Source organism: Lacerta agilis, chromosome 9, assembly GCF_009819535.1.
Source record: "Lacerta agilis isolate rLacAgi1 chromosome 9, rLacAgi1.pri, whole genome shotgun sequence".
In the NCBI taxonomy this organism is placed as follows: domain Eukaryota; kingdom Metazoa; phylum Chordata; class Lepidosauria; order Squamata; family Lacertidae; genus Lacerta; species Lacerta agilis.
In genome coordinates this window covers 30402998-30423609 of record NC_046320.1, presented here as the reverse complement: position 1 = coordinate 30423609, position 20612 = coordinate 30402998, and the positions used below count along the sequence as shown (strand labels likewise).

General features: G+C 43.0%; 1 protein-coding gene across 1 annotated transcript in view; it reads left to right on the top strand.

Moving 5' to 3' along the window:
• The window catches only part of PALLD (palladin, cytoskeletal associated protein), a 207587-nt gene extending 192144 nt beyond the window's left edge, over positions 1 to 15443 (top strand). Inside the window, 4 exon segments of the mRNA XM_033160304.1 lie at positions 1097 to 1304; positions 2861 to 3026; positions 4151 to 4284; positions 13536 to 15443. Coding sequence (XP_033016195.1) covers positions 1097 to 1304; positions 2861 to 3026; positions 4151 to 4284; positions 13536 to 13624 — 597 coding nt within the window. The 3' untranslated portion in view covers positions 13625 to 15443.
• The last annotated feature ends 5169 nt before the right edge of the window (positions 15444 to 20612 follow it).

Here is a 20612-nt window from a genome sequence, read left to right as displayed (position 1 = left end):
CTAAGCTTTCTATCTAGTCATTAGGACTCTCCCTTGGCTACGCCTCTTCCCCAAGACATACCCTTCACTGGCCTTACTCCCCCTCCTCCAGTGCTTTTCCCTGGCTGGAATTTGTCCTTGAAATGAGATAATGCCTCTTGCATGCCTGGGTAGAAACATGGGTGTCTAGGCAGTCTGATTTATGTCTTGCTGCTGTAATGTTGCTTTCCGTACAAAGGTAAAAGTTGCATCCATTGCTCTGCCCACTTCTGCCTCACTCCTCTCACCGCTGGCATGAGTCCTCAGAAGATTTCCAATGAGGGAATGTGGCCCTTGGGCTAAAAGATATCCTCACTCCTGTTTTATCCCACTTAAGTTTTCTTGTACAGAGGACAATTTGAAAACGATCGCATTGAAAGGTGTTCAGGCGCTTTGCGTAATAGAACTAAGCAATCCGGAATTTTACTTGTCTGCTTTTGAAGCCTCCCTGAGCTTTTCATGACATTGTTGCTAAAAAACATTTTATAAGCAGTAAGCATTATTAATGATGCACATCTTTCAACAAGCTGTGGTTTGTTCAAAGCATTCTGAATATGTAGTATAAGAAGTGATGAATGTATAGCTGAAATGGAATTTGAAGTTCAGTGATAAATTTCCCAACACATTTTTTTCCTTTGCTTTTCTCAATACTTGGCTCCATGCAGCTGTTATGGAGAGAAAGGGATGTTGAAAGGATTGCTCCTCTTGGTAATCAAGGGCAAAAGTGTAAGGAGTTGACTGATCACATTTGAAAGTTTCATTTTGTGTGTCATGATACCTAATGCTATTATGGAATGTATACTGTATTAAAATACACTTTGGCACTGAAAGCTAGAGGTGCTTGGAAATCCTCCCCCCCCCCCAAAAAAAAGAAGTGGTGATGGGTTTTGATCCATTTATGGCCTTGAAGGTTAGGGAGAAATAAAAACAAGAGGAAATGTATGTAAACAAGAGGGGTCCCCCCCCAGGGGTGGCTCTGGGCCTTCACACTGGATACTCTTGAAAAAACGCTTGTATTCTTTCTATTGTCTCTCCATACTATTGTCCCGCTGAGGTTTCTTCTGTGTTCCATTTTAAGGTCAGTGGCTTACCAACACCAGATATCAGCTGGCAAGTCAACGGAAGAGTTATACGTTCTGACAGCTCCCACAAAATGCTTGTACGGGAGAATGGTGTACACTCCCTGATCATAGAGCCTGTCACAGCAAGGGATGCTGGCATCTATACATGTGTTGCCACCAATCGAGCTGGTCAGAACACTTTCAGCTTGGAACTGATAGTTGCAGGTAACATCTCCACAACTTGCCTCCTGCTTAGCTGTAAGGCGTAATTTATTATGGCATGTCTGAGCTCCCCGGAAATTCATAGTTTGCTTTCTGCTGTGCTCTTTTTGAAGATGCATTTGGCCTCTTTGGCAATAAATCATCTTCCTTTGGGGGTTTTAGGATTTGGGCATAATCAATATTTTTCCTAAAGAGACCTTCTCAGAGGTGGGGGAGTTGGAATGTAACAATTTCCTTGATACATTACTAAAATCATGTAGAGTAACAAGCTCACATTGGGGACATGGGGGATACGTGGCTGCCATGAGCTAGTGGCTTTCTTGAAGCCACTTGGGTCACTCCTAGACTCTCTGTTTAATGAGCATTTAGCCCCATTTGTTTGTGTAGAGGTTAAATGACATCTGCTATTTAACAAGCATTCACTCAGATCTCTCTTTGGGGAGATTAGACCATGTCGTATCGTTATCCCACAATTTCCAGTGCATTTTGCGATCACCTTATCAGAGAAAGTCTGATCTTTTGGAAATATGGGTTTGTTGCCCAAAAGCTCCAAACCAGCTTTATTTATGCAGCCCGAATTTTCTGGGATGATTGAATCCTACCTGAAAATCCTGGCATTCTTGAGTGTTTTCACAACACACTGCACCACTTGCTTATAACAAATAAAAGGCTCACAAGGAAAAGACTACAGATGGGTGAACAGTCTCTGCATTCCCTACAGTGCTGTTTAGGAGCAGTGCTTGGTGGGTTGTGCCCTAAATTTGAATTGGTAATTTGAATTCACCGTACAACAGTTGAACTCAGAGACCAGAGCAATGAGTGACTGTTTGAAGGAACAATTGTGTTTGGCTTTGGAGATCTTTTAATGAGACGCTGGCCTTCTCTGATAGCAGTTTCCATGCAAAAGATCCAACCACTAATGGGCAATAATGTGTGGGTTTAAAGTAAACTATGGGACCAGCACTCTGCCTTCAAGGGTGTACAACATGTCATACCTCTACTAGAAATAGCATTGAGATCATCCCCTTCCACGCTCACGTGTTTGGATTATTTAGCAAGTACCCCATCTCTGTGGGTTCACTCATGCATGAATAGCTCCCATGCAGCTAGGATAGTGCTTAGAAGGTTCCTTTGCAAGTGGAAAATTAAAGTGGGTAAGTCAGCTGTGTTCCGTCTTCTAAAGAGATGAACATCTAACGGGCCTGTTGTTGTTGTGTGTGTCTGTTTTAAAAGCACAGTTATAAACTGAGCACAATCCCCAGTGATCTGAGCACTTCAAGTTTGTGATTTTAGGAGGAGGAAAACAAGAATCTGCACAACTCACCTAGTGAAGTCATTTTGAATCTGACCAGATTGTATCTCCCCCGACCCCCAAATCTAAGATGCAATTCAGTTACTGCCGAAGGACAATCGGCAAATGCAAAAAGCTTTCCCTGTGCCACTATATGCCATGTGCTGCTCCTGCTCAGAAACACCAACTGGAAACACAGGGAAATATGTATGGGATCTTTTATTGGTTCAGATGAGGGAGAGAAAAAAGTTGTTTCTTTTTTTTATAGCTAAGGAAGCACACAAGCCACCTGTATTTGTAGAGAAGCTACAAAACACAGGTGTAGCTGAGGGGTATCCTGTGCGACTGGAATGCCGGGTTTCAGGTGTGCCTCACCCTCAGATCTTCTGGAAGAAAGAAAACGAGTCGCTCACATACAATACTGACAGAGTGAGGTTAGTCTTGTTTATTCTGGGTCTCTGCTTAATGTTGAAATTTTCATGTATTGTGTGGTCACGGGTTGCATTTGCTTTTATTTCTCGGGTAGGCTTTACATCTGTGGATGGTCCATAATGGCAGTATGTTTGTTGGGGTGGAGGGAGGGGCTGGTCCTGGCAGTGGAAAACATAGTATAGCTGGCTCTGATTTTGCAGTTCACAGCATAGGGAAGACTGACCAGTTTACAAGATGAAATTGAATTAAAATATTTCTTTTTATTCTTACTGATAACATGTGTTGGCAGGACTGTACCAGATGCTTCCTTAATGAATAATCAGTATATCGTTATGTACATTGGGTCTTACAGCTATATAATTTTTTTAAGCCCTGAAAATTACAAAGAAATAAAGCAGCTCTAAATAGAAATGCTGTGCTTGACCAAAAAAAATTGTAAACCATTCCCAAGAAAATATATTTGTAAAGAACCGCTATTTCTGAATTCTTAAAAGCTACCTGTAATAAATATTGAACACAGTGGGGTGGCAAACCTCCAGTCAGGAACCTGCTTCCAATGTAACAGACTTGCAGAATGTTTTAGGTTTACATGGTAGGGCAGGAGTTGAAGATGTGTAGAAGCAGTGAGGCGGTTCAGCCTAAGAATAAATAAAGTACAGTGGGGAGGAAAAGAAGACAAATGGTTTCTTGCATTATGCTGGTTTTATCAAGTGCCGGGAACCTGAGCCCTCCATATGTTGCTGGACTCAATTCCCATCAACCCCAGCCAGCATGGCCAATGGGACTTGTAGCCCAACACTGTAGGGTTACAGTTCCCCATCCCTACAATAATAGAATAATAATTTTATTATTTGTACCCCGCCCAAATGTCCCACCTGGGTTATATCTTTTCATTTCCCAATGGGAGGGAGCAACATTGCCAAAAGTAATAGGTGGGCCTAGGTCTACCCTGAAAAAGAGGTGGGTGGGTTCGGTTTACGCTTATCCTGAAATTAATCCCTGGCATTGGTCTGATCAAGGAATTGAAAACTAGCCTCTTAAAATTCAAAATCTGAATGAAGAAACTATCATTTAAAATAATAAATGTACGTAACTATGCCACTATTGTTATTTACTTCTCTTTCAGCATGCACCAGGATAACCATGGCTATATCTGCCTGCTTGTTCAGGGAGCTACAAAAGAAGATGCTGGCTGGTACACTGTGTCAGCAAAGAATGAGGCTGGGATTGTGTCCTGCACAGCAAGGCTGGATGTCTATAGTAAGTTTAGCTACTCCCTGTAGAACAGCAATACACTGTCATAGATGGGGAACTTGTGGCCCTCCAGATGTTGGTGGACTTCCATCAGCCCCAGCCTTCTTGGGGAGACCAACATTTGGAGAGCCACAAGTTCCTCATCCTTGCTCTATTGAAATCCATAAACCATGATTATTGTACTTTAAGATTAGGCCTACACAAGGTAGGAGCCCTCTAGTTTTGCAGCCCAAGTGGGGAATACCAAACAAATGTTCTTCCTAACAGCCTGTTCCACAAGTATATTCAAATTTGCAGGTAGGGTTGGAAGAATGCTCTGCATTGCTTCCACTTTCTTAGGTTCAGAGGGGGGGTGTTTTTCTAGTCCCCAGCAGTCTGTGGATTGTAATTAAAGATGACAACCACCCAGACTTCATTGATTACCTGTGGATAAGACTATCTCATAGCTAAATTGTACATTTTTAAAAAATGTGATGAACCTAAGAACAAAGGTAAGGTGTGAATGACTGGCATATCAAACCAATACAGTCAGGATTGGCTTACACTCAGTTGTGAATCCAGACTAGCTGCAATGTAAAAACGGAAAAGAATCTAGTGTCTGAACTGCTGGGAGTGAATCCCATATCCTGTTGCCAAGTTCACCAAGATCTGTGCAATTGGAAGAAAGCAGAGGAAGGAAACTCATCAGAGAGAAGGCCCAGTGGTACAGAATGGAAGAGGGGAAAAGATGACTACCTTGTGTGGATGAAAGCTTGCTTCTCTGCATATTAAGTTTATAAGCTTCAGCTGGTGGAACTACTAGCCATGGTTGTAAATAGGGGGTTAGAAACACAGGAATCAGCCTTAATACTGAGCAAGATGGATCACTGGTTTCACTCAGTATTGTCTGCAGTAGCCTTCTCCAACCTAGTTGCCCTCCAGTGTTTTTGACTACAGCTCCCATCATCATTGGTCATGGTTGCGGGTTTGCTGGGAGTTGTAGTCTAAAACTATCCATCAGGCACCAGGTTGAGAAATGCTGGTCTATGCTGAGCGGCAGTAGTTATCTGGGGTTTCAAGCTGTTCAAGCCCTCCTGGTTCCTTTTGCAGGCAAATCCATCCAGGCTTAAATGTTCTCAAAGCACTAGTGTTACGCCTGTATGCCTTGACCCAATAAGACCAGACGAAAATATTTCAGGCAGCAAAGTTTCAGAAAAAAATCTCTTTATTGCAATAAGGTGCATTCAGTAAGCAAAAGGCAAATGCACACCCCACCTCCTGTGGGGCAAGCTTAAGTACTCTCTATGACATAGTAAAGCTCCTCCTAAATCCCTCCTCCTGGCCTATCAGAACTAATATTATAATACTGCGTTAGCAAATCAGAACATTTCCTTTGTCCGGCTGCCTTTGTCTGTTTCAAGCTGCTTTAGCCGCCAGGAGGTGCTATATGCTATTATTTCAGTGCCTAAATGCCTAGCCGTTGACCCCCAACTGCACCTGGGACCTTATTTTGGCTTCTGCTGATGTTCACAGGAAATGGCTCGGTCAGGGGGTGAGTTGTGGTTAGCTACCCAGACAGAGTGTGGAAAAAGAGGAAGTCTGTGGTCGGCCGTTTACTGGCATTCTGCTGAACTGCTGAACTGCTGAAACTGCTGATATGTCTAAGTTTATCTAAGAAGCTGCAATGTAAGGATTTTAGCTGGCAAAGTTGAAGCAAAGTTCAAGCAAAGTTGAATCTCTAAAATGGAGTGGGGGCATCTCCGAAATGGGGTTCAGGGGCTCGTATCTTGGTGCCTCATTTCCCCCCTTTCAATCGAGAGGAGCAGCTTGTTCTGCTTCCTCTTCAGATTGACCTACTGAGATTTCCTCTATAACTTGATCCATCCATGTTCAAACACCCCTATAGGGTCTTCAAAATGTTCATCAGGTTCCCATGTATCATCATCTGGTGAATAACCTTTCCATCGTACTTTGTATAGTATTTTACTATCTGTGGTTTTCATGTCCAGGATCTTCTCCACTTCAAAGACATCCGTATCATATTCGTTGATACCTCTGCCGCTTTCCACCATCCCTTCTCCTCCTGCAGCCACCTTCTCCTCAGCCCCACTCACAACAGCTGCCATGTATGAGGCGAACGTTGTAATGGTGTCCTTCTCCAGTCAGTCCCTTGGACTGTAAGCAGTTGCGTGGCAACCACAGGTATATTTGGTAAGCCTGCGGTTCCTGTACATAAAAGGACTTCCCACCCCCCTTTGGTGACTCTGGGTGGCGTGTCCCCTGGTGTGAAAGCTTCAAATCTCCTTGTGACTACACTGGAGAAAGTCGAATAAGAGCCAGTGCCTCACCCCAAGTTCATTCCTCGAGGACTAAATTCTGGTTTACTGTTACAGCTGAATATGGCCCATATTTCTTATGGAGGGTGATGACATTTACTGGAGGACTGGAAGGGACTAATGAAATTAGTGTGAGAAGAATAGGATCAGTGAATATTTTACCTATTCTGACTTCTTGAGAGCAGTTGCAATGTAGCAAATAGTCAGGAATAACTTTCTAACAGTAAGAACTGTTTGGCTGTAGAATGGACTCCCTATTCTCTTTTCCAGTGAAAATACACCCATAGGTATAAAAGACTAGGCCCTCCCCCTCTGGTTCCCAACTATATACACGCAAGGGAATAGAAAGGGATATTGTTACTTTGACAAAGTCAATTTCAGGGGTCAACAGGATTTTCCCTTCCAATTTCCCGTCCAATCCCAACAGCCTAGACCAACATTGTTCAAACCTCTAACACTCCCAATCTATAGAGTTATGCCCTGTCTAACAACTGGTCGACAAACCACTAATAACAATGTCCTTCTGACCAATTTTTCTGATGTGGTTCTGCTGGAGATGGTCTCTGTTGCATAAAATGGAGGTTTCCGGTGGCCCGTGCGTCGAGTGACAGCGTCCTGTGTGTCACAGCAGGGGCTACTTCAATTCGGTCTCCCGTGCGCTGGGCGTCCTTGCCGGTCAGACGCAGCAGGGAGACTGGTGCACCGTGCGTTGAGTACCTACTCCTGGCTAGGCACAGCAGGTGTCGACTCCAGGGGGTCACCTCCGCCTTTCACCGCCGTTGGGGTGGATAGGAGAACCGTGTATGGACCGTGTAAGAAGGTTGCGCTTCCACTCCTTTACCCACAAGCTATAGCCAGGCTGGAACTGATGGACTGGCTCAGCAAAGCTGCACGGTGTTTGCTCGAGGGCCCACCTGCTGAGGGAACGACAACACACAGACACAGAGAGACAGACAGACAGATAGAGAGATTATTTGTTTGTGGAAGGTGATATGCTCTTCCACCTGTCCAGTCCAGCTGGTTTTTCACGAACAAATGGAGGTGCCTCCCATACAGGAGCTCGAATGGTGACAGTTTAAGTCTCTTGGTGGGGGCGCTTCGAATTCGGAACAGAGCTATAGGGAGGACATCTGTCCACTTCAGTCCGGTCTCTTGGGTTAATTTGGCCAATTGGATTTTCAAAGTCCGGTTCATCCTTTCAGTTTTTTCCCGAACTCTGTGGCCTATAGGCAGAGTGCAGTCTCCACTTTATCTGAAGTTTCTTGCACACTTCCTGCACTACCTGATCGATAAAGGCTGGTCCATTATCACTCCCTATACTCCTGGGCAGTCCGAACCTGTGTATTAGTTCGGTTAGAAGTTTCTTAGTTACTTCCCTGGCTTTTTCAGTCCGTGTTGGGAACGCCTCTACCCATCCGGTCAGCGTACAAACAAACACTAGCAGATATTTGCAAGTCCTTGCAGGTGGCAACTCAGTAAAATCCACAATCAGATTCTCCATAGGGCTGTATCCCACATGTTGTACACCCGTGGGGGTTGCATTCCTTGCTTGGGGTTGTTTTTGGCACAAAGGATACACCTCTGGGAGATAGCAGCAGTTAATTGTGAGAGGTTAGGCACATACAATTTTCTCCCGAGATGTTCCCTAGCAGCAGTGCCACCCAAGTGTGTGGACTCATGATAGTTTCTCACAATTTTGCTGGCCAAGTGTTGGGGCACGAACACTCGGTTGTCTGGGAGGAGTAGCCATCCATCTTGCAGTCGGGCTCCCTCCTGTTGTGCCCATTCTTGCTCTTCAGGAGAATATTGAGGTTCCAAGTCTTCAGTGGTTATTTCTGGGATGAGTGCAGCCATGGTTGGAGGTGGTGATTGCATAGCTGCTTCTCGGGCAGCCTTGTCTGCCTTATGGTTGCCTCTGGTGACCAAATCCTTGCCTCGCCCATGTCCTTTGCAATGCATTACAGCAATCCTCTCAGGGGCCCACACCGCCTCTAATAGACTTTCCACTTCTTGTCCATACTTCAAGGCTTTTCCATGGGCTCCTATCAGACCTCTTTCCTTCCATAGAGCTCCATGCGCATGCAGGGTTAAGAAGGCATACTTTGAATCCGTATATATATTCGCCTTACATCCAGCTGCCAATTGCAGGGCTCTAGTGAGTGCAATTATTTCGGCCTTCTGGGCAGAGGTTCCCGGTTGCAGAGCTTCTGCCTCTACAATCTCATCGTTGGTCACCACAGCATACCCAGCCCTCCTAACGCCATTGGATACAAAGCTGCTCCCATCTGTGTAATATACAACATCAGGCTCTTTCAGGGGTTCATCTTTCAAGTCTGGTCTGCTAGAATAGACTTCGTCCATCACCTGGAGACAATCATGGTGTTCTATTTCCTCGTCGTCTGGTAGGGGCATCAGGGTGGCGGGGTTAAGGGTATTCACCACTCTTAGGTGCACTCTTGGGTTTTCACACAGCAGGCCCTGGTATTGGGCCATTCGGGGTTTGTCAGCCAGTAGCTCCCTTTGTACTCCATGAGGGTGAGAACAGCATAGGGTACATTTACATTCATTTCTTGGCCAAAGGTGAATTTATCTGCTTCTGTCACCAAGACTGCAGTGGCTGCCACTGATCTCAGACAGGGTGGCCATCCTTTAGCCGTTGGGTCCAGTTGCTTTGAAAGATAAGTTACAGGCCGATTCCAGCTTCCTAGCTTCTGAGTCAAAACTCCAGCTGCCACGCCATTCTGCTCATGCACATACAGTTGGAAGGGCTTCTCTGGGTTTGGCAGCCTCAAGGCCGGAGCCTCCATTAGGCATTTCTTAATAGTCTCAAAAGCCTCTTGCTGCTCTGGTCCCCACACAAAGGGTCTTCCTTCACTCCTCCTGTACTATCATTCAGGGATTCTGGTAAAACACTGAAGCCAGGTATTTAGCACCACCCTGCATTTCCCTAGGAAGTCCCACAACTGCTTCCTAGTGGTGGGCTCTCTTATGAGACATATGGCTTCTTTCCTCTGTGATGTGATATATTGAAGCCTAAATACTTGATTTCCTTCAGATACAATTTATGCCTTTCTCTGAGAGGCTTTGTATCCTGTCTCCCATAACAAGTATAACAGTTCTTCTGTAACTTCTTTTCCTTTTCTTCCAAGTTTTGGCCATCTTTACCAAAAATTTTTAATCCTTGTGGCCAGTATCAAAGGGGTTTGAGTAAGCCAAGATTCAATACAGTTCAAGTGTTTCTGGGCTCCTTCTGCCGCCCATCGTGGCAGGAAAGTGAGAGTAGTGTTTTACTGAGACTGGCATAGCCTAGGACCTTACATTAAGAATTATATGCAGGATATTTTTGGCCAACTCTGGGGATTATCTTCAGCCCACACCCCTGGTGGAGCTTGGAGATTTTCAGGTATTTATTCTGTCACTTTTCCCAAGAGTAAATGGATGGGATTTTGTGATCAAGGCTGCCAAAAGTTCCTAAGAGTATTCTCTAGGCGCCATTAGTGACAATATGCTGGTCACTCGTGGAAATAGCTGCATTTCTGGTCCTTTGGGGACAAAATAATTTGTGCCTGTACCTTGAGGGGACGTCTCTTTCCAGTGAGGGCACTGGGTATTTGGGCATATACAGGAACTGATGGGTGAGGTGGCATCCTTCAATTTGACATTCCAAATGCCTCCCTGAACAAATCACTTGTGGCTCCCACAATGTTCACTGATTCTAGGCTTTTGGATTGTACAGGCGTGGTTATAACAGAATACTGGGCTCCCAGCGAAATATCTCTGGTTGGTCCCTCTGGGGTATCTTCCTCCAAGCCCTCTTCTTCTTTGTCCTCTTCCTCTTCCTCTTCCTCTATTCTGGGGCCATTCTCACTTCCAGTGTGTCTCCCTTTTCTACATATGACACACTGCTTCCTTCCTAGCAACTGACCTTTTCACCGGCCTCTTCCTCGGGTCAGACCCCTCTGGCCTCACCCGGGTCACCAGTCCTAGGACGCTTGTTGCTTGGCCTTTTCATCCTTACATACTCCTTCAATGCCTCTTCTACTGCTTTCTTCCAAGCGGCTGACCTCTTCACCGGCCTCTATCCCGGGCCTCTGGGCCCCTCTGGCCCTCCCGAGTCGCCGGTTCCCCTTAGGCCAAAGCTGCCGCCATAACTGCCGCCTTCTCCTTCATCCCACTTCCTCTTTTCCTTCTTCTCCTCCTCCCCTCTATAGTCATACACTCGCTGGGCAATTGCCATCAATTCACTCCGGGACTTTCCTTGAAACCCATCCTGCTTTTGTATCTTTGTCCTTATATCTTTAAGTGGATTGTGCGATAAATGAAGCTATTGGACCATCGCCGCATACTCGGGGAGGTCGGGGTCAAATGGAGTCCAGATTCTATAGGCTTCCATTAACCGTTCCAAGAAAATCTCCAGGGCTCTCATCGCCTTCTGGGTCACAGCCGAGACTTGGACAGGTCTGTTGGCTTCCTAGCTGCCCTTCGAATACCTTGTAGGAGAGTTTCCCTATATGCTTTCAGGGCGTTTCGGTCTCCATCATTGTTTGCGTTTCCATTGGGATCAGACGATGGATATCGAGTGGGCCAATCTGTTTCTAACACTCTCTGTTCCTTCAAGTGTTCTAATGCTGTTGATCTATCCTCCTTCTTTCCTCTGTGGTAAAAGGGTATTCAGCAACTGCTGGCAATCTGGCCAGGTTGGTTCGTGGGCAGCGAAGATAGATGCCATTAAATCACCATAGCTTTAGGTTTTTCACTAAAGGGTGGTGTGTGTACCTTCCAATTCATCAAGTCTGTTGTACTAAAGGGACATACTGCATGGTGTATGTCTGAGGTGGGGGTCCACCATCGACTAAAGGTGCATCAGGTGGGGGTGGATTGTCCCATACCAACCCGAAGGGGGGCAATTAGGTCTTATGGTGGTGCTTCCTTGCACCCTTTTGCATAGTCTTTCAGTGCCTGATTACGGGCCCTGCTGTAGGCTGCCGCTGCACTTCTATGCTTAGGATTGGAGGACCTATACCGGCTTATCTTTTCCCTTAATTCTCTGAGGTTTGGGTATATTTCTTCCAGGGTTTGGGTGTTAGGGACCTTCACCCTATTCCCCTGTCCCCCTTCTGCCCCAGCCGGTGGGTCTGCGTTCTTGAGGCTGTTGTACTAGGGGCGCATAAGGGGGTGGCCGCGGACCATAAGCTCCTCTTCTTGACTGTCCAGTACTGGCGGGTGTTTTGCTAACTTCTGTACACTGCAGATCTTAGCCCTTGGTGGCAATTTTCTGCACCCTCGCAGGCAAGGGGATTATGGTCTACAGCATCCTTCCACGTTGAGATATATGGTATCTGGTCGGATGATTGTCAATTATAGTCCGCCATAAGGGATTAATGAGATTCTCATCAAAGCTTCCCTCGGAGGGCCAGCCTGTACCCTGTGTTGGCCAGTCTACTTCACACAGGGATCGTAGGCGTTCTTTCTCAACGGGAATCCCCAATCGTCGCCCTCTGTGGCTTCCTTCCAATGGTCCAGAAAACACTGGAGGGGAGTCCCTTTGCTGGACCCTCCTCCCATCCTGGGCTGCTGCTGAGGTACTCCGCTCCTACCAAGGTACAATCACACACCTTTCTCCACACGTCGCTTGGCTAGTGGCACTAACGCCCCGGCCTCTCATGCATACACACAATCACTGGAGTACCTTATCACACACCACACACATATACCTCCCAAAGTTTTCCCCCTTTTGTCCTTTCTTGCCTACCTACACATATCTATGTATCTACCTGCCCTACCTGTCCTACCTGCCCTACCTGTCCTACCTCTGCGTATATGGGTTCGCCAGAGGACCCCTTACCTGCTGGCTAATACCATACGCTGGGGAGAGATCAAGTCCCCCTTCCTCTAATTAATATAGAGGGTCAGTACTCACCAAAAGCCGGCTGTCTTCCCTGTCTCCCCGGTTCTTTGTCCGTTGCCACTCCTTGCAGGGCGTGAGGGGGGTCAAGATGCCTTCTGATCCCTTCCAACTCTTAAGACTGAGGTGGTGCGCGCAAGGTCACAGGGCTGTTAACCTCCCACGCCCTGCATAGTAGGCAAGGGGCTGCCTCTGGTCGAGGGCTTAAGGCCCGATCCGAGTCCTTGACGGCACCAGAAATGTTACGCCTGTATGCCTTGACCCAATAAGACCAGACGAAAATATTTCAGGCAGCAAAGTTTTCAGAAAAAAGTCTCTTTATTGCAATAAGGTGCATTCAGTAAGCAAAGGCAAATGCACACCCCACCTCCTGTGGGGCAAGCTTAAGTACTCTCTAGACATAGTAAGCTCCTCCTAAATCCCTCCTCCTGGCCTATCAGAACTATATTATAATACTGCGTTAGCAAATCAGAACATTTCTTTGTCCGGCTGCCTTTGTCTGTTTCAAGCTGCTTTAGCCGCCAGGAGGTGCTATATGCTATTATTTCAGTGCCTAAATGCCTAGCCGTTGACCCCCAACTGCACCTGGGACCTTATTTTGGCTTCTGCTGATGTTCACAGGAAATGGCTCGGTCAGGGGTGAGTTGTGGTTAGCTACCCAGACAGAGTGTGGAAAAGAGGAAGTCTGTGGTCGGCCGTTTACTGGCATTCTGCTGAACTGCTGAACTGCTGAAACTGCTGATATGTCTAAGTTTATCTAAGAAGCTGCAATGTAAGGATTTTAGCTGGCAAGTTGAAGCAAAGTTCAAGCAAAGTGAATCTCTAAAATGGAGTGGGGGCATCTCCGAAATGGGGTTCAGGGGCTCGTATCTTGGTGCCTCACTAGTTCGTGACTAAGGAGAAATACTGAGTCAAGGAGATTTCCTACATATGTTGCTGGAGGAACTCCCTCTTAACCAGGCTAACAATCTCTTAAATTTTCCATTTGTAGTGCTTATGTTACAGTAGAAAACTGTTTCCTCCTTCCCTTTCTGCAGCTCAGTGCAGCAACAGCCCCAGACCACCAAGCCAAAGAAGGTGCGTCCCTCAGCTAGTCGATATGCAGCACTTTCTGACCAAGGACTAGACATCAAAGCTGCGTTTCAGCCAGAAGCAAACCCAGGACACCTGACACTACAATCTGGATTGGTAGAAAGTGATGATCTGTAAATCTTGGCTATCAGGCCTACCATTTCCTTTCAAAGTGAAAACACTGAAAGCCATTGTCTTGACCAATGATAATTTATGCCACTTTATGTGAAAGGCAAACACCATTGTGTGCAAAAGATAAAGAACACCTTAATCATGTATTTCTTGCTCGTTGTTACAATTTAAAGTAGTTATTCTTCAATGGAAATGTACAGCCCCTACACATGAACATCACCTTCACCTAACTGTTTCATTACTATGGGGGTAGCACTGTCTTTAAATAATCCTATTCACAAATGCCAAATGCTGAAGTGAATGTGATTTTTCAGAAGCAAGCACACTGCAGAACTTATCACCAAGTGCCTTTTGCAAGTTGTAGGTGCTATAACTCATAATGAATAATGCTAGTCATTTTTTTAAGCTACAACACAGCAGCAAGTGTATCGGCAACACATTCTGATTAACTGCAGTAAAAATGTGCATATACTGATGGAAGGGGAAAGGAAGAGTCATTAGTATCTCTGTAAATGGTTTTCTATTCTCAAGGGAAAGGAGGCTGCTTGCTTAAAGAGGCTTAGGATAGGCAAGCAAACTTCGCACCTGAAAGCTTTGTTTTCTGCCAACTAAGAAGTGGCTGACTTAAAACTGTACTGCCAGACTAACTCAGTCATAACTTAAAATCTGGACATTATGATGGGATTATTTTACAGTATTAAATTTGCAAGTGGGACAGGACAGGACGAGGGCAGTAGGACAGACATTTCTCAGAATGAAAGCGTCTTGAGAAAACATTGCACTTCATCTCTTTGAAATTCCATGGTTACCCAAATGCTTTAAATCATCATCATCATACTGGAGATTTGCTTGACCAGAACACCATGACAAAAGTGATGAGTATAGAGTACGTGGGGAAAGGAGTGAGTCTGCAAAGGGTTTGAATGATAAGCACACCACAGAGAATAGATTAGTAAATAGGAGGGAATGCAGAATGATGATAAAGAAAATGGTGTTATATTTTAAACACTGCATGCATGTGTACTAGTTGTTACAATTTTGTGTTATTGCTTACTGCAGCAATGAATAATAGCCCTGCCTAAGACTGGGACTTCGTGAAGAAAGTAAAAATGGTCAAACTTCCAGAATGTGGACTAGTTCTGCATCTAACTGGACTTTACTTAGGCATTTAACATTCAAAATCAATGTAAGACTTCAATTGAGTCTGGCAGGAAAAAGATGTGGTTTTGATGGTACAAGAGTACTTTGCTACAAAAGGAAAACACTGTATTCCTTATCATAGTACTTTATTTATAATTAAAAATGTTGACTCTTATCTCAACTCAAGTTATTCAAGTGCAGTACTTTTTAAGAGAAGTTTTGTATTATGTACCACACCATATATTTGCATTACTGCTATACATGTATTGCTTTGCACCCATGTTAAGTACACAAACCAGGTTTTTTTTAGTGGCTAATAAACTTTTAGCACAGAAAAGTTATTTTTCTATGCAAACTGGGTTACAGCCTGTTATAAGCATTTCTTACATATCTGTACTGTCATACACAATCTGTCATATAAAACTGTCCTATCATTTACCAAACTTTTCTCCAATGTGACTTGCTAATCTATATTTGTTTAGCTTCACTAGTAGCATTTTGCTTCTTTTTATTTGTATTTATAAAAAAATGTACAATCATACTACTTTGGATTGTTGTGCTGATATAATGTGGGTTTAACATCAATAAATATTACACAAGTTGATTATTAAGTGTTTTTTCTGAGTCAGGGACTTAAGACATCACAAATAAAACTGGGTAGGCTCCTACATGCTTATGGGAGAGTAAAGCCCATTGAACTCCAGTAGGCTTCTGATTTACATCCTTAGGATCCCACTTCATAGGTACAGCCTAGTATTGTATATTTTTTTAAGCCAACCCCACTGAAATCAACTTCTCCTGACATCTGGGCCACTTTCCCAATTGCCTGGATTATGGCAAGGATGTCATACTGACAAATGGGAGCTCTTACCTGAAAGATGCATTTGTGATCATCTGCCTCTAACATGTAGAATGCTGGGAGGAAACGGGCTTGCTTGATTCTGGGGCCTAAGGAAGGAGAGGAAACCCAAAACAATGCATGAGATCCAACAGGACAGACACTATGTCACCATTGACCAATACAGTGGAAGGCCCTTTAGTCTTAATTTCACCCATGCAGAGCCTGTCTCAGGACCAGAGTGGGAGTCTTGTTAGAATAAAGTTATAGATTCAAACAAAAAGGAAGCCAGTCCCTGGCCAGCTTAACCCTCTGAGGCCCAGGGCAAGTATAGCCGCAAAGATAGCTACACTTCTTCAAGCAGGGCTTTGGATGCCTCTGTTGGACCTGCTCTAATTGCCCCTAATAGTGGCTTTGGGCAAGAGAAAGTACTTCTACTAGCACAAGATGAGCCACTCCATTTCACCTCTCTCTCTCTGACATGTTCCATGTTGCTCCAGAGGATACACAGCCCTCCAGAGACATCTGGAGGGGGGCACAGGGTGCTGCACTGAATTGGATAGGAGGGATCAGCAAATTTTACCTGCCTGAAGGAAGTTCTTCCACTAGCACAAACCACTACTGAATACAACTCACAGGCTGAAGTTCCACTACTACAGCTCAAGTGTAGGATGAAGCAGTATAGATTAGACCCGATTCAAAGATTAGGTATCTTGACACATCAGCCTAAACGACATAAAATAGCTGAATATTAAGAATAAAGCTAGAACTTGTTCTCAAGTTCTAAATGAGCAAACCTCGCATATTTCTTCCACCATCATTTTGCATCTCTAGAGAAGCAAGTTGTTTAGGAGAAAACAGCATTCAAGTTTAAAATTAGTTGCTTTAAAGAAATGATAAACTATATACTGATTCACCCACAACAGCCCTGGGAGTAAGTAAAAAAATGAAATGCACCCTACCTGCTCCATGTAGGTGAAATGAGAGGAATCGTGCTTCCTTCAGGCCTGAATATAAACAGCTTTTGACAGCAGAGTAACTTCAAAGGGACTGGAATGTTTTCTCCTTACAGTGATTTCTCCTTATGGTTAATTTTATTACTGGTGTGTCATAAGAGCTAACCAATAATTTATAGGAACATTTTGCTTGTCAAACAGTAGAAGAAAACAGATGTATTTACTCAATACATTCATGATCACAGCAGAGGTAACTCGTGCCTCAAATATAAAGCAACAGCCTTGCTTTTTAAAAAGCTGTTGCTATAAAAAACAAATACTTCAGCACACTATTAGATTGAGAGCATGATGGTTTAACAAATGCAGAAACGCCTGTGTGATACAATAGAGGAAAACGTGGGATGGCGAAGTAGAAGAAAACTGGAGAAAGAAATGGGAAAGGTAATTGCATTTCACAGTCATCTCTGCCCTGCTGAGTCATGGAGAAAGTACTCCATAAATATATCTATCCCAAATTATTATACAGACGCCTATTTCTCAAACTTTAAAATGTGTCGGGGTCCATCAATTCATCAGATGATGCAGTGACAATCTAGTAAATTTTCCAAGTGAGTGGAAGGAGGTATTTACTATTATAGCAGTAGGAGTGGCAGAGCACAAACATTTCAAGCAAGATTTAGCATGAACAAATAACTCATTTTCCTGGAAACAAAATTATTGTGACAGCTCAACAAATGCTCACAGAAGTATTTATTAGACATTTATTTTCAGCTGTCAGAAATTGAAGGGCCTAGTCAGTCTGGCACAATTAAATAGTGTGGGAAGCACGACACTCAATGCGGGAAAGCTGCTTTCTAAATTTGATAAATTCCAAATACTGTTAAAGTTAGTAGGATCTCTAAACTTTTTTAAATAATTGTATATGTTTGTAATTAATTAATTTCATTCAGGTTCAGCTTATTGACTACATTTAAATTCACTTGTTTACTCCAGCACATTTTATAATCATTTTTGCACAACCAGAAAAAGTTGCAATGGCATCATGGCATGGCATGAAAAGGCACCTTGAGTGCTTGAGGCCCATGTCTAAACACAATGATGTTCTATGGCCTGCAGCTGTCCTGCCACAACCACTGGAAGGCCAAACCATCCTGAATTTTTAGAAGATACTGCCAACATAAGTGAAGCCTTTTCTCCACAACCAAGGTACTCTTGGATTCAACTATATATAAGCAAAAGAGATTCTGGTGACATTTCCAAAACTAAAGAAGTTTACTATGGCACAATTTTTCATGGACTAGAGTCTGCTACTTCATAACATACATGAAGTATAATCCTCAGTTTCAGATAAATAGCCATGACTGTAAGGAGGACAGAAGAACTAAGTTTTGGGGTCAGTGGGAAATAACATGCAGGAAGTGTAGATAGCAATAATTCAGATATTATTTGACATATTCAATTTTTATTCAATTTCCAATTATTCAATAAACGGTTTCTAACTGTTTTTAATATTGTGTTTTAATGTTGCAACCTGCCTTGGGTGAAGGGCAGGTAATTAATAATAATAGTAATAGCAGCTAATGTCTTAAAAATAAGCACAATGTTCCTTGGTAACAGCAGTAATAGGTGGTAAAACAATCAGCTTGGCAATGCCGGGATAACTTCTGTAGTGAGAAAGAAAAACGGTCTCTATTCAGACCCAAATGAACAGTTTACCTTCTGACTAATTCTAATTCTGCTGTAGCCCCCCTCTGAAATTTTGGTTTACTTATGGCTTCCTTAAGATCAGTGAAAGTGTATCCTGGTTCTCTATTTGTTTGTGAATATTGCCATTTTTTGTTAGATACAATTACCTTGCATTGAACTGTTTGTAAAACACAAAAGATTATTGCTGTCATGTATTACAATGTTCTGCCCACTCTGACCATAATAAAACAAAGAGATAAGCCAATCATAAATTTCATGAAATAACTGTTTATAGAGAGATAAGAAACCATTTTCAACCATGAATGTATAAATTGGAATTTATGTACACAAATAATATAATCCTGTTATTTAAAACTGGGATTTTAAGAATGTAGCAATTCTAACAAAATGAAAAGCAGCATTAAATTAGCTCTGCACATTCAAGCCAAACTTAAATGGCTAGAAATATATATGTGGTTCTTTGTACTTTACCTAACTAACCCTAACGAACTATTATTCCTTAAATTATACTGACCTCAAGAGGTGAAAAAGAGATCTGTTTGTATGCTCACACCCCTGATGTCAGTGAACATTTATATGTCATTTTTCTAAACATGAAAGTAAACTTGCTTCCACCTTTTATTACTGGGCTGATCCTACAAGAAAATCAATTATATATTACTACCAGACTACATTTTAAGATATATAGAAGACCTGAATAGTTTTGTTTGCATTTTTATTCTATGCTTATATTTCTGCCAATTTTAATTATAGGCCTAAACTGACAGTTTTCTTTCTTTCTTTCTTTCTTTCTTTCTTTCTTTCTTTCTTTCTTTCTTTCTTTCTTTCTTGTAGCCCACAAACTATTTAAATTTGGCAGCCTGGATAAGGAATAATCAGACTGCTTATTTAACACAGATGAGGAAGATTGGGAGATGCAAAATTAATATTATTTGAGTACTTTAAAATAGAAGACATTTTAAACTATTGCTTAGTAAATTGAAATGAACAAAGGCAGTTTAAATGACTGAAAAACTAATTTGGGATAAACCAAAGTAATTCCAGCAGTAAAGTAAACCCAGCAGTCTTCATCAGAGACCCTTCTGTGTGTTCCTGAGGGAGATGTGGAAGGTGGCCACACAGGAATGGGCCTTTTCAGTGGTCCCCCCCCCCCCAGTCTGTGCAATGCTCTCACAAGGGGGAGATGTCTGGCACCATCTTTTCAGGCTGTTCACCCTGGTTATTTAATGTTGCTGTCTATAGTGGTGTTCATCTTTTACTGGAGCAGTTAATACTTGGTCCTTGTTAATATGTTGCTGAATGAGCATTTTATACATTTATACATTATGTATTGTCATCCCCCCCCCCCCTATTTTCTGGTTTCATACTGTTTTAACGTGCTCTATTTTATTCTGTCAAGTCATTTTGAGACTTTTATTGTACAAAGCAACTGATAACAACAACAAGCCAAATCAGTTATTCCAAGAATGAGAAATAATGACTAGAGAATCTACTTCTGATGACATTTGGAAATATATCTGGTTAAATATCAACAAATGCATGACCCTTCAAACCTTAATAAGATGTGGACAACCTGGTTCTTAATCTCTGTCAGATCTAATCACAGGAGCCAACTCCTAGAAGCTGAGGTTCCTTTTGCCCCCCCAGTAAAATATCTGAGGAGCCTGCCCCCCCCAAAAAAAGTTTATGGGCCTTGCCATTCAAATGGTGTGTGTGTGCCGCATCTTGTGATCAATTATGCAGGATGGGGCTTACCTGCCCCACCCCCAATATTTTATTCAAGTTGGCGCCCCCTGGAGCTAATGGTTGGGAATGTGGAATGGACAGGGCTATGGCAAGTAATTTACAGGGATAATTTATGGAATATCCAAATTATTTTGGAACAGAGAAGCTGAGAGAAGAGATAAGCCAACATGGCGCTCTCCAGATGTTGTTGAACTCTAACTCACAACAGCCTTTGTTGGCACAGATACATTAAATTTTGGGATTTTACAATATTAAGCATGATTTCTTGGATTCTATGCAAGGGGGAAAGGTTTTGATGGATTTGAACAAGAATAAGGGGAAACAGCCCTTAATATTATCCCTTTCTGGTTTGCAAGCATTATAACTGAATAAATTTAACATAGAGATAAGTATTTTTCCTATTAAAAGTTCTCATTGAGTTTTTCCATGTGTCTCAGTTCTGATGAGTTCATTTTATTTTTATATATAATATTTTATATATTATACTTAATTTTTTTTAATATTACAAATATTTTAATGTTATA